Here is a 15,373-nt window from a genome sequence, read left to right on the forward strand (position 1 = left end):
TGTGCTCCATATGATTCCAACTAGTGAAACATTTCCCCCCAGATTCTCAGTGACTCCATTTTTACAAAACATTCTTTGATGCCACATTTGGCCGAATATTGCTTTCATGTCGGCACAGTGGCTCAGTGGTTAGCACTGCTGCCTCACAGCGCCAGGGTCCCAGGTTCGATTCCAGCCTCGGGCGACTGTGTGTGTGGAATTTGTACATTCTCCCTGTGTCTGTGTGGGTTTCTTCCTGGTGCTCTGGTTTCCTCCCACAGTCCAAAGATGTGCAGGTTAGGTGAATTGGCCATGCTAAATTGCCCATAGTGCTAGGTGCATTAGTCAGAAGGAAATGGGTCTGAGTATGTTACTCTTCGGAGGGTCGGTGTGGACTGGTTGGGCCAAAGGACCTGTTTCCACACTGTAGGGAATCTAATCTATTTTAATCTCATGTCAAAAGCAATGATTCTCATTGCCCCTGTCAAATTCAGTTCTGTATATCCATGTTTGGACTAAGGGTAACAGGCCTGGATCTGGAGGGTTGTCGCAGAACCAAAACCAAGTGCAAATGACCAAGTTATTAGTAAATAAGTACTGTAAGTTAGTACTGTCAACATTACTTTTCAGAAGATTTTCAGAATATTTGATAGGCTGTTGGGGGATGAAATTGGACAGATTGGACTTGTTCTTTTCGTGGACAGGACAAATTTCCAAATTATTGACGAGATGCAAGTTTTGTAGGTGTGCTTAAATAGCTTTGCTCAAGATACTGCTTGTTTGGCGTAAATGTCTTTAACCAGATATTGGTGCCCATAGCCTTTGCTGTATCCATTATGTTCAGCAGCTTGCTAATATCACATGGAGTCAATCAAATTGACTGATGTGATGGTGAAACATAGAAATGCAGAAACTTAGAAGATAGGAGCAGGAAGTGGCCATTAGGCCCTTCGAGCCTGCTCCCCAATCATCACAATCATGGCTGATCATCCAACTCAATAGCCTAATCCTCCTTTCTCCCATAACCTTCAATCCCATTCATCACAAGTGATATATCTAGCCGCTTTTTGAATACATTCAATGTTTTGACATCAACTACTTCCTATGGTAATGAATTAAACAAGCTTGCCACTCTTTGGATGAAGGAATGTCTTCTCACCTCCATCCTAAATGGTCCACCATGAATCCTTGGACTGTGCCTCCTGGTTCTGGACGCACCCACCATCGGATGCATCCTCCCTGCATCTTCTCTGTCCAGTCTTGTTAGAATTTTGTAAGTCTCTCACTCAAGAGAAGATTGAAATTGTGTTATTTCTGTATTTTGGCTAAACATGGTTGCAAATAATTGACTCTTATCCTTTGTACTAATATAATGGGTTCTGACATTATTGAAGATAGGATGTTCACGGAGCATTGTCCTTGCCTTATTTGTTTAACTATCCACCACCATTCACAACTTTCACATAGCAGAAAAGTTGATATGATTCATAGGTTGTGAAATCATTTTGCTCTGCCCTATTGCATGCTTCTTCCTTGTTTAAAATGCATTTGGTCCTGTGTGTAGCCTGAGAATGTTGATCTAGTGCTGGTCCTGGCATGTTCTCCAACATTCCTCATCAACCTGGTTGACTTTGGTCTCTTGCTTCATCTAATTTTCTCACATTGTACCACTTACTACTTACTCTCTTCCCATATTTATTCTCCCATAGTGCCTTAGTTAACATATCTGTGCACTGGGTTCCCATTTTCTGTCCTCTTGCCTAGTTCTCCATCCTGTTCATGTTATCCTAAATTCTTTCAAATACTCATCCTCAAACTTTGCCAAGTTTTACATGATCTAGAAACTTTATAATGCTGTTTCTGATTCCATGGTTTAGGTCATTTATAACATCTGAAGAAAATAATGGCATTAGTAAAATAAGCAACAAACCACCATTCAGTCTTAAAAACATCTATCCATCCATTAACCTTTTGCTTCCTGTCAGTAATACCATTTTGTATCCAGAACTGGTTCTTTCTTCTTAATTTTGCATGTTTTCATCCTTAAGAAACCTACTGCACAGCATTTTGATTGAATTCTTTCTAAACATACGTATATATGACATCTGCTGCACCATGTGATTGACTTAGAGTCATAGAGTCATAGAGATGTACAGCATGGAAACAGACTCTTCGGTCCAGCCCGTCCATGCTGACCAGATATCCCAACCCAATTGAGCCCCACCTGCCAGCACCCGGCCCATATCCCTCCAAACCCTTCATATACCTATCCAAATGCCTCTTAAATGTTGCAACTGTACCAGCCTCCACCACTTCCTCTGGCAGCTCATTCCATATATCTTTGCCAAAGGATTCAATGAGAATGATTAAAAACTGTTGTCATCAAACTCGCCTTGATTTATCCAGATATTTTCTGAGTGAAGTTAATTTAGTCTCTTTATAAAAATATTCTTTCATGCTATGTCAATATTGCCCCATAGTGTGCAGGGATGTGCAGGTTAGGTGAGCTTGACATGATTAAAAACCCTATGCTGGATTATGGGAATGGGTTGGGTGGGTCTGGTTGGAATGCTTTTCGGAAGGTTGGGGCAGACTCAATGGGCTGAATGGTCTCTTTCTTCACTGATTCTATGATTCTAAGATACCTCTAGCAAGGCTACAATTGGTGTCCATTCCTGATTATCACAAACTGAATGGCTTGCCAGAGAAGTAGAGTGAACCATATGCTATGGGCCTGGTGTTACATGTTGAGCAGACAAGCGGGGCTAATTTCCTTATCTAAAATGCAATTATTAAACCAGATGCTTTCTTTACAACAATCAATGATAGTTTCATGGTCACCATTACTAAGATTGGTTATTTGTTTCCAAATTTATTTACTGAATTGAAACTCACCAGGTGTCATGGTTGGGTTTGAACTCATGAGCATAAAGCTTTCCACTGGCTCTCTGGATTGCTAGTCTACTAACATTATCATTGCTCTTGAGAGGTTTACAATAACTTCTCCATCAATTTTATACTTAACCTGCATGATAACCTTTCACGAATCCTGAACTAGGACTCCCAAGTCCCTTTTATGTTTCAGATGTCCAAAGCCTTTCCCTATTTATCTTTCCTACCAAAGTGCATAGTCTCATGCTTTTCCACATTGTATTCCATCTGCCACTTCTTTGCCCACTCTCCAAGCCATCCAGGTTCTTCTGCAGCCTCCCTGCTTCCTCAACACTACCCATCCCTCCACCTATCTCTGTGTTACCTGCAAACAAAGCAACAATACCCTCAGTTCTTTTATCCAGATCGTTGATGCATAATGTGAGTACTTGTAATCCCAACATGAACTTCTGCAAAACTCCACTATTTCCAAAGAATACTAGAATCCCAACAGTCCAAAAAGAGGCCCTTTGGTCCATCGAGTCTGCAGCGACCATCCAAAGACCATTCCACCCAACTTCAGCCCCCTACTCTATCCCTGCATTCACCATGATTAATCCAGCACAGCCCTGGACCCTATGGACAATTTAGCACGGCCAATCCACCTAATCTGCACAACTTTGGACTGTGGGAGGAAACCGGAGCACCCAGGAGAAAGCCATGTAATCACAAGGAGAATGTGCAACCTCCATATGGACAGTCACCCAAGTCTGGAATCAAACCCGTATCCCTGGTGCTGTGAGGCAGCAGTGCTAACCACTGTCCCACAGTGCTCTACCTTTTCTTGTATAGTGATAAGTCAAAAATAAATTAAAAAGCTTAGTAAACTACTGAATAATAGTGTGTTATTTTGTAATGAATAGATATGCCAGCGAGCGCTTCAAACAATACTTCAAGATGAAGGATGAAATCCTGGCCTTGCAGCTTCCTTCTTAATGCTGGAGATCAGCTGGAAATTACACCATAATGGGAAAGTAGGAGCAAGCTGGAAACAAGACACCAGTGAAAATTGATGACAAATTACGGAAAGTTTAATATGCTATTTAATATGCTATTGTAATAAGACATGGAATGTAAAAATATTGCAAATCCCATAACTAATAATTGGGATTCACTCTTGATAGTTATTCACAATGAAGACAAAACCTTAAATTATGAAAGTGGAGCAACATGATTTCAGGTCATTGTGCACCAATAACATTTCTTGTTGATGTTTTGACATTGTACGTCTTGAGGCAAATTCTTCAACTGACAAGTTTGTGTTTTCTTTAAATCGTCTTTGGTTGTGAAGGTTCAGTTAAACGGCACTCAGTGTTTGCTTTGCAGTAACACTCTGCAGCCATCATTCCAAAGATATGGTTTGGAAATAAGAACAATGTTTTAAAATATGCAAATACTGCTAAATTGTACAGAAGGCCGATCAGCGTTTGATAAAGAATGTAAGTGCTATGTAAATATACATCTGTTGTTGTAGCTGTTGAAACATTTCAGGTTGGATCCAACTTCAAAACTTATATCACAAACTCTTATCTTTCACATGTTACCTGTACGTTTCAATTTTTGGGTTGCATTTTCTTTTTGGCTGGAATTTTAAATTTGACAGAGTAATGTGAAGCCTCAAACACTAAAGATAAATCCAGGTTAAATAATCACTTTCCAACCCTTTTACTCTGCATCATTCCATTTTGCATTCACAAATGTTCTAATAAGTTTACTACATGTAACCATGGCAAGTATACTGTGTCACTGGTAGTGATTAAAGATTATCAGAAATCAAGAACTTTGCTAGCTTTGTACCAGCACACTCACCACTGAATTCCAATGCTCCGGTTTAAGTCATGTTCAAGATGCTGAGCACAAAAATCAAGACTCACGCTGTACTGAGGGAGCACTGCATTGCTGGAGGTTGCTGCCTTTCAGATGAGACATTAGGCCAAAGCCCCATCTGCCTGCTGCAGTGCAGTAAACAATCCCCTGGCACAATTTTAAAGGAGAGCATGGTATCTGGGACAAAAACTGAAATTGCTGGAAAAACTCAGCAGCATTTGTTGGAGGGGAAGCACAGCTTGTGTTTCAGGTCCAGTGACCCTTCTTCAGGACTGATTGCCGTTTGGGAAAATGAATAGCTGCTAATAGGGCCATTAATGGCTGACAATAGGTTGCTTATAGTAGCAGCAATGTGATGACAAGGCCCGGTGTGTTGGAATAAAGACACAGGAGAAAGTCCTCAAGCCCTAAAATAGTGGAATTCGATATTGCATCTAGAAGGTTGCAGGATTCCCAGCAGAGAATGAGGCGCTGTTCTTCCAGCTTGCACTGAGCTTCGCTGGAGCACTGCAGCAAGCCTGAGACAGAGATAAAAACCGAAAGAACTGCGGATGCTGTAAATCAGAAGCAAAAACAAAAGTTGCTTGGAAAGCTCAGCAGGTCTGGCAGCATCTGTGAAGAGAAATCAGAGTTAATATTTACCCCTACCCCCATCCAAACTTCTGCATATAAACCTACATTTTCCTAGCTACTATCAGTTCTGAGGAAGGATCACCAGATCCGAAATGTAAACTCTGATTTTTCTTCACTGAAGCTGCCAAACCTGCTGAACTTTTCCAGCAACTTCTATTTTTGTTTCAGAGACAGAGGTGTTGGCCAGGGAACATGGTAGTATTTTGAAGTGGTAGGCAACTGGAGGCTTAGGGTCATATTTGTAGACAGAAAGTTCTGCAAAGTGGTTTCCCAGTCTGTGCTTTGTCTCCCCAATGTAAAGGAGACAACATTGAGAGCAGCAGAAACAGGAGACTAGACTGAGTGAATTGAAAATAAATCACTCTTCACCTGGAAGATGTGTCTGGGACCCTAGATCATGAGAAGGGAGAAAATAAATGAGTAGGTGTTACACATTCCGCAACTACATGAGAAGGTGCCATGGGAGTGTGGAGAGATGCTGGGAATGGAGGAGGAGTGGACCAGGTGTCCTGGAAGGAACAGTCCCTGCGGAAGTCTGCCGAAGGAGGGGAGGGGAATATCTGTGTGGTGGTGGCATCCCGCTTGAAATGTGGCTAATGATCCTTTGGTAGTGAATGCTTGTTGGATGGTAGGTGAGGACAAGGGAGACCCTATCGCTGATGTGGGAGGGTAGATAAGGGGTGAGCACCAAAGTGCAGGAGATGGGTCAGACCCAACTCAGTGCTCTGTCAACCACCTTAATCACCATCAAAAAAGAAGCTTATGTGGTCATGATAGCATTGCTGTTTGTAGTAGTTTGTAGTTTAGGTATTTACCTCTACACCTCTAATGGTACAACAGTGATTACACTTCCAAAAAGTATTTCATTGGGTGTAAAAATCTTTGTTGAGGAAGAAGGTGAACATTTCACTGGCCCCCTTGTCAAAGTTGTCATCACTGTAACAGATGCGACAGAGACAGAGGAACTGGGAGAATGAAATAGAGTCTTTACAGGAAGCAGTGTATGAGGATGTATAGCTAAGGTAATTATTGATGTATTTGTAGTGGACAGGTGTGTGGTATGTTTATCCCTTAATCACTATCAAAAAAAGAAGCGTATGTGGTCATGATAGTGTTGCTGTTTGTGGTAGTTTATAGTTTAGGTATTTACCTCCACGTATCTCATGGTAAAACAGTGATTACACTTCCAAAAAGTATTTCATTGGTTATAAAGCTCTTTGTGGTATCTGGTAGACATGTAAATTGCTGTATTGCTGTAAAATTGAAGTATTCTTTTTAGAGAGACAAAAATACATAAATTTTCTGGAAGGACACATACTTGTGTTTTCAGATTATACCAGCACATTGGATTTATATTGCAAAATAAATGCAATCTATGAAATGTTTTGAGTTATTTCAAGAACACTGAATGGGTTATCCATTTAAAAAATAATCAAAAACATTGATTTATGACAGGAGTCATAAATGAATTTGGAGAAAATCTAGTTGTGAAATCTACAGACTGAACCTATTTTCTAGGACTTTTATTCACTAATTGAGTTCACTTTGTTTCAGGTAATCAGAACTAAAATATTAAGAGCTAAAATGAAGCTGATTCAAAATTTACAATTGAAAATCCATGCTGGCAGGCAAAAGTCTGCAAACTGAAAAAACATACAGTGACTGCAGCATCTTCATTTTTCGAAAGTTAAAGGATGTGAGTTTTGTTTGGAGTGTGATTTTCTGTGTGTTTGTTATTTTCTCCAATTGTTTTGATTTTTTTTTGAAAATGTGTTCATGGTGTTATTGAAGTAAGATGCACAAAAGTTTAATTGGTGTACTAAAATAGTGCAGTAAGGAGTGCTGACCTCTAAATAAATAATTTAGAGATTATTTAAGTTTTGGTTTTGTCAAGAGACGTAATACTTGAATCAAGATTTGATTAATCTGCAGATACATTTGTGAAATTTGAAAATCTTTCAAGCATAATCTCTTTTATTCACTATAATTGAATTGAAACAAAAGTGGAAAACTGCTTTATGTAACTAATAGGAGTAAGTAAGATATCAGAAATAATGTGCTTGTTCTAAAAGGGAACAATTAGTTATTTGTTACACTGAGCAGTAAATACTGGAATTTATTGAATTGGCAATGCTGTAAAATTCAACTTAATGGCATATGTATTGGCCCATTGGAATCCAGTGCTTGGAAAGTTGGCCATTTATCATAGCTGTATATTTCATCTACTGCAAATGAACACAATACTAGCAATTAAACATGTTTATTTAAGATATATAAACCAGAGTTAGATCATGAAGACAGATGACGTAAGCTAAGCTTGTTCCTTCAGTCATGCATGCTCAGTGCAAAGTTAGGTCCTTGGCTCTTTATTTGCTTTATCCTCAGCCATTTCCTTGATTGATTTTTCAGTGGTGGGTCTTTCATTGCAGAGGGCAGGTGATTTCAGCTACAACACAAATCAGATCGAGGCTGTTGACATTATTCTGTACCACATTTTATCCATCTAGTCATCTTAGCTAACTGGCCACAAACAAGGTCTGCAGTCCTGGGAATTTGGAAGATTAATGGAAAATATGATTGAAGATTTAAAAGGAAAAGATAAAGTAAATAGATAACAATCATTTTGGGAAACTTTAGGACAAGGGACCAAGCAATTGAAATCAGAACAAGATCAAGTTAGGGAGACAAAAGTATGAAACTGCGTCTCACAAAAATCAGATGTTAGCTCAATTAATACTTTTAAATGTGAGGTAGGGAGAATTTTGCTGATCAAGGATAATGAGGGATGTGCAGCGAAGGTGGGTAGATGGCCTTTATGATGTCATTTCATTGAATGGTGAATCAAGCACAAACAGCAAAGTGACCAATTTGTCTTCTCATGTTCTGGGAGTAGATGGACTGCAAAGTATAAAATAACATACATAGGTTTTTCAAACATTTTCATTATGGCAAGCAGGAAGAAAATGATTTCTGTTTAAGTTGCCTTCATTATCAAAGAAGGTTATCATTCTCAGTTTTGCAGTGAGTTCATGGACTGTTGAGACTTTATGCTCTGAATGAGCCTCCTCAGATTCTGTATGGAGCTGGGGTACTCCAGGTTGGGATTGTTTTAAGTGAGGTTTTCTTAGTTTGCACTTGTATTCAGCATCAGTAATGTGATGGCCTTCATCATTGGAGAAGCATCATGGTTGTTTTATCACCGTACTTTCTTACCTTGAGTTCCTCATGAATACTTACAGTAACAAAGTATAATATTAAATTTCAGAACCATTCTCAAGTTAAAATTAGTATTTCACCTTAGGGTTGATTACGTTCCTTCCAAACCCACACTAGGTTGATGTTCCATATGTGTGAATCCATGCAGTGAGTGTTGACAGGCTTCTTTTACCATGAAGATGATGTTACAGCTTAATTCTGTTCTCATCTGAGACCCAGACTTACTATAACTGAGTGAGCTGTGGTATCAGAAGTGGCAATTTTATCAATTTTCTTTGCACCACTAGCTCAGTCATGTGATGGCTTAGGCTGATAACAGTTTATTCAAGATAGATCCTGGGTATATTTTTGGATTTATTGCCTGAGTACAAAGGAAAATCAGACATAAAACAGTAAAACCATTACAGACTCATTCTGATTCTCAGTCCAACAATTTGAATTGAAGAGAATCTCCATGGGTTCCAAAATTGTACAAACCGGCTCTCGCCTCCACCACCTGATTTTGCACTAAGTCAGACATTGATGTTGGGCACTGCTACACCAGGAATTGCCCTCTGGTAAATTTCAGAGGTGCGTTTTTCAGTGGGCAATGGGACAGAATGCGGTGGCAGCAGGAAATCACAATGCCTGTTGAGTGAGTGTAGCACTTATGCCCACCCTGGCTTAAAGGACTTTTATAGAGAAAATGCTTAACATTTCAACAGTGGCTGTGAGGTCCTGAGTGGGCAAGGTCCAATACACATTTTTAGCAGGCATTAGGCCCCTTAGCTACACGTTCAAGGTGCTTAAGGTTTGATGCAGCCTATAAAATAGTTCTCAAGACACAGCAGTGTACCAATGATTGTAAGGGATTGGGCACAAGCCATTTCACTGCTGAAATCCTTGTCCACAATGAAAAATGGGTGAAATGCAGATCAATTTCTGCTGCATTAATTCCAAAGGTTACCTGGCTGACACAGTCTGCTTTCTTTCTTTCCATCTTGTCAATAAACACTTTCATTTATTGCTGAGAAATGCAATTCATACCTGGATTGCCTGTGATGAAATGTAATCATAGACCTGCTTTCATTACTTTCATAAGTATTTCACTTGAAGCCTTCAGCCTGCTTTCATTACTTTCGTAAGTATTTCACTTGAAGCCTTCAGCCTCTTCTAAGTAACAGGAATTGGACTTGATAATTTTCCCTGTACTTCAATTCTGAGCATGTGTTTTGAGTACCAGTCAGTCATAAAGTCAAAGAATCATAAAGCACAGAAACAGACCCTTTGGTCCAACCCATCCATGCCAACCAAATATCCCAACCCAATCTCGTCCCACCTGCCAGCACCTGGCCCATATCCATCCAAACCCTGCCTCTTCATATACCCATCCAGGTGCCTTTTAAATGTTGTCATTGTACCAGCCTTCACCACTTCCTCTGGCAGCTCATTCCATATAAGCACCACCCTCTGCATGAAAAAGTTGCCCTTAGCTCCCTTTTAAAGTTTTACCTCTCACATGAAACTTATGCCCTCCAGTTCTGAAATTACCCACCCCAGGGAAATGACCTTGTCTATTTATCTTATCCAGGCCCCTCATAATTTTGTAAACCTATATGTCATCCCTCAGCCTCTCATGCTCCAGGGAAAACATCCCCAGCCTATTCAGTCTCTCCCTGTAGCTCAAATCCTCCAACCTTGGCAAACATCCTTGTAAATCTTTTCTGAACCTTTCATTTTTCACAACATCCTTCCAATAGAAATCTACAAAGAGAAATAAATCAATTTTACTGAATTAACCCTCAAATAAAGAACTCATGTAAATAAAACAAATTAGGAGTCAAATCGTGATTAAAGTGGAGTACAAATTAGACTTGGAATAGTGTGATGAAAAATCTTGCACTTGACTGGGTATATGCACTGCTGATATCACTCAAAACGCAGTGTCATTGAGACCAAGCAAACTGCTTGATTGACACAACACCACCTTAACCAGTCACATGTTTCTATTGTTGGAATAATGACTGCACTCCTTACCATTTAAAAGTTAAGCATTCCCTGATGTTTCAACGACTGCTGCCACTGCACAGAATAGGGTAGCACCCACATTGAAATACCGGTAATTTCCTCTCCAAGTTACACACCATCCTAAGTTGGAAACTTGATCACAGTCCCTTCATCAGCACTGGGTCAAAAGCCCGGAACGCCTTCAATTGCAAAACTGCGTAGATCACATGGACTGCAGCAGTTCCTGGAACTCACAACCACAATCATTTCAAAGGCACTTCGGGAAGGTAACATATGATGTATTTGCTAGCAATGATCACATTCCATGAATGATTAAATGTTTTAAAATCATTTGGTGGACTTAGTTGATGAGACGTGCAAAATATGATTGCGATGAAATCAGATTGATGCTCTGCGATTCAGCAACCCTTAAACTGCTTTTCCATGACTCCTGGAAACATTGCCACGAGTCCAGTCTTTGCTCTTCGTCATTCAAGGAACTGGGTGTTCCACGGCTGCTTGTTGTATCCTGCCTGGAAATAAACACGGGGCTTGTTGTGAATTTTTCAGAGGGCATGTGAAACAGTTCAAGGGTCACTAAACTGTCAGTTTTTAAGTATTATTCAGAGGCAGCATAACTGAAAATGTCTACTTTCAAGCTGCTGGTCACTCAGGACTTCAAGTCGATAAGGAGATTTATTATTGATGAAGTGCTGCTGTAGCAAGCATTGACCTATTCAGGTGCAGGAAAAGCTAAGGAGCGAGTCAGTAGAGTTGCAATTAGGGCTCAGGAAAACTCCTGAGGGTTATCTAGGAACAGTGGAGACTGGAAGAAAATTCCAGGATTCATTGTTAATTCAGTATAGTTGAGAGACAAGGAAGAAAGCACAGAGCAATGTTGACCTGGTGCTGCCAAGCAATATTGGAGCTGAAAGAAATCCAGGTGTAAAGTTTCTTTAGTCTTGGAAGGGATATGAACATGGTTGACAAGGTCAACATTTGTTATCCATTCCAAATCAGCCTTGTTGAGGCTATGACAGACAATAGGTAACAGTGAACAACATTACTATGAATCTGGAATCACGTGTTTGCTCAGCCAGGTCAGGATGGCTGGTTTGCTTTCCTTAAATATGATTGAGACCATAAAATGCCAGCCTTGAAAAGCTAGCTGTTGTGAAGTAGCTCACAGAGCTACCCTCCGCCCCCACACTCTAATTCCCCCCACCCGGTCCCCTCAAACTACTTACCTGGCACTCTACACCATTCCCACAATCCCCTCACCTTACTCATATTCATTCACAAACATAGTCAAAAACTGTCTAAATGTTCCAAAGCCTTTCAGTGTCTGAGTAATTAAACAGCTGCAGCATTCAAAAGGCTTGGCTTCCCCTTAACAATTCAGTGCTATAAAACTGGACTTTAATTTAAACTACACTCTGTACTTATAGTTGCCAGCAAGAGCAGTTCAAGCCAGTAATACACAGCTCAGCCGTTGTATAAAACAGTAGGAGAGTGGCAACCCAACATTGATTGTCAGTTCTTAGAATATTTGGGCCATTAGCTCAATAAGAGGGAACTGATAATACAATTCATCCAGTACTTCAAAAAAACTACAAGAAGAGATAGCAAATGTAAAAGAGTGAAACACAGAACAAAACTGAATGAAATACACTTCTCAAAATGTTTACAATTTTTCCATTTCTGTTTATGTTTTGATATTTAATTATGTAAACCTGATCCTTCTTCAGCTATTGGAAACAATTGCACTCTATCTAAGAGCTTAATGATTTTAAACTCCTCCATCAAATCTCCCATTAGCCTTCTCTGTTCAAACAACAATGCCAATTTCTTTAGCCCAGCTACATAATTCCTCATCCCTGATCCTAGTAAATCACTCGAGCACCATTTCCGCAATGTCTATGGCCTTCTTAACATTTGATACTCAGAATTGGACTTAATAATCCAGGTGAGGATGAATTAGTGTTTTTATATCATTTTAGCATGACTTCCAGGGTTTTGCAGTCATAATTCTTTGTAAAGTCCAGGATCCTTTGTGCTTTGTTAACTTGTTGTTTGCCTGTCATATAAAATTTGTGCACAAACACCCACAGGGTTTCCCTCTGCCAGTGCCTTTGTTAAGTTTTTGCTATTTAGCATTTGTTGTCTCACCTCAGTCTTGCTAGTAAGAATGACAGCTTTAGGTTTCAGCAGTCACAGGACTGAACCTCATTTGTACCATTTTCATTGAACCCATTGAGTAAACTCTTGCCTGGCTTTTAATGATGCAACTTTTAATAAATTCCAAATGTCAAAGATGATTCAGTTGACCTGGTGACTAAAATGTTGCCTAAATTGTTTGCCTAACCTTCCTTTGTTACATTTAATTGTGTTTGTTCAGTAGCCAGTATTTTGCTAACACCCCACAGACAATCCACATCTTTGGAAAAAAAGTACAAGGTAAATTTATAACCGTCTTATATATTTTCTGTTTCCATTAGCTGAATGTGGCATTTATTGAAAAATGTTTACTGATTTATCATGAAAAATCACTTACTATGAGTTCTTGCTGAAATACCCATTTTTGTCTCCTGCAATAAATTGCTGACTTGCTTTCAACTTAAGTTAAAGGTTTAGTCTTTATGCATAAAAAGAAGATGCTGTAATCTTTATTCTTTTTGCTTCCTGCATGTTGCTGCAAATTTAAAGAAATGCCAACCATAGCAACTGTGTGAGATTGTTTGTTATTGAGGATTTACATAAGAGCAAATGACAAGCCAATGCTTAAAAGAGTGATACACATGATGGGATTTATAGTTAAATATATTTAGGTAATCAGAATAATTTTTGCTTTCCAATTTCTACTGCTTTAATCAGAGCATTCAGTTGCCAGTTTATTTTAATGGAATAATTTATCCACGTTTGGATCATTTCAAAAATGTACAGAAATATTCACTGTGTTATTACTGATCAAATACCTCATAAATTATTTGTCTTTCAATAAATAATAAATAAAAAAACTTGTTTTGCAACTCTGTTGCAAGCTATCCCAGCTGACTGTGTGATGTTATAGATTCTCATCATTATCTATGCAAGATCCTGAGTTCAGTCACTAACCCAGCATAGAGGTTGTGAATGCACACAGTTCAAGGGTTTAAGCTGTTTATATTGTGACTAATCACATTTCTTCGAAATCCCCTAAACTGCTTCACACAAAGTTCACACAAAATTCCAGGCCGCATTTTGTTGGCAAATTTACTTCTTGATCTCTGGTTTTCATTGACAGAACACCTCCCTTCTTCTAATTTGTACCAATCTGTCCTATGGTAGCTTGATCAATAGCTTTCCAACAATTCATCTACTCTGGAGTATGTGGCAGTTTCAAGGAAATGTGCATGAGCTCTTCACAATGGTCCTATGGTTAGATTATGTTTCTTCCATGGTTACACAGACTGCTGTCATAGAGACCTAGGACACTGGAGTGCCTTTTTGACATTCAGATTATAAGGGTTTGAACACATGCAAGTATTTCATGAGGCTTTGTTTGTTTCATTTATACCTGCTTACCTACAATCTATAACTATGCAACATTTGGAACTTATACCATGATATGAATGGACTGAAGTGCTAGTATCTCTTGGGAGAGAAGATCCTCTCCATCAAGTTTTGCCAATAACTGGAGACATTGAATAAAGAAGGCAAGACCTGGTTGTGTTGGCTGCAGTTCAAGATCTTTAACCTGTCACAGATCATCTGACATTTTAACTCTGTGGATCAAAGGTCAAATCAGTCTCCAATGGCAAACAAGTGGCATCTTTAACCCAGTGGCCAGTCATCAGTCTCCTTCGCTGTGCCACCACTACTTCTGAAACAAAATTCACTACTATTTAGCGCTATCTCGCCACCATCAATGCCGATGCCACTGTGAGTCCTCACTGGACCTTGCCAATGCAAATGCCACTGATGCTACCAGGTACTGCACCAAAACAAGCTTGACTTTGTCACTGCCATGAGTCCACTTCAGGTCTAGCCAGTGCCACAAGGTCTCAATACTGGGCCCAAACTTTCCTCCACCACTGTCTCCCTAAATATGCACTGGATGCAGATGCTGCCGAGAACCCAAACTCGCCTCCAATGCTGCCACAAGTCCACACTAAGCCCACTCGCTGCCACCAATGGTGTCACCACCTGTTTCATGAATGACCTTCCCTATATCACAAAATCAGAAGTGGGGGATGTTTGTTGATGATTGCACAAGGTTCACACCAATTTTAAATCCTCAAGTACCATTCATGACTCCGCAGATCCATGCTCATTCACAACAAGATCTGGACAATATCCAGGCTTGGACTCAGAAGTGGTAATTAACATTCACACCACACAAATGCCAGACAATGACCACCTCCAATAAGATATTCAATAGTGTTGCCATCACTGAATCATCCATTATAATATGCTAGTTGTCACCATTGACCAAAAACTCAACTGGATTTGCTATAAAAACACAATGGCTATAAGGGCATGTCAGAGGCTAGGAGTACTGCAGTAACAAATACTCCCCTCCTGACTTCCCGAAGCCTGTCGATTAGCTACAAGAAACAAATCAAGAGTGTGATGGAATACACCCCACTGGCCTGGATGAATGCAGTTCCAACAACATCAAGAAGCTTGACAGCATCCAGGACCAAGCAGCCAACTTGATTGGCACCACATCCACAATCATCCATTCCCTCCATCACCAATGCTCAGTAACAACAGGGTATGCTATCGATAAGACGAACTGCAGAAATTCACCAAAGATCCT

General features: G+C 39.8%; 1 protein-coding gene across 1 annotated transcript in view; it reads left to right on the top strand.

Annotated features, from left to right (window-relative positions):
* The window catches only part of LOC140493664 (ethanolamine kinase 1-like), a 460,360-nt gene extending 446,821 nt beyond the window's left edge, over nt 1-13,539 (top strand). The window contains exon 8 of the mRNA XM_072592363.1: nt 3,774-13,539. Within this exon, the coding sequence (XP_072448464.1) occupies nt 3,774-3,846 (73 nt within the window). The 3' untranslated portion in view covers nt 3,847-13,539. The remainder of the gene's footprint in view (nt 1-3,773) is intronic.
* The last annotated feature ends 1,834 nt before the right edge of the window (nt 13,540-15,373 follow it).

This window comes from Chiloscyllium punctatum, chromosome 22 (assembly GCF_047496795.1).
Source record: "Chiloscyllium punctatum isolate Juve2018m chromosome 22, sChiPun1.3, whole genome shotgun sequence".
Classification (NCBI taxonomy): domain Eukaryota; kingdom Metazoa; phylum Chordata; class Chondrichthyes; order Orectolobiformes; family Hemiscylliidae; genus Chiloscyllium; species Chiloscyllium punctatum.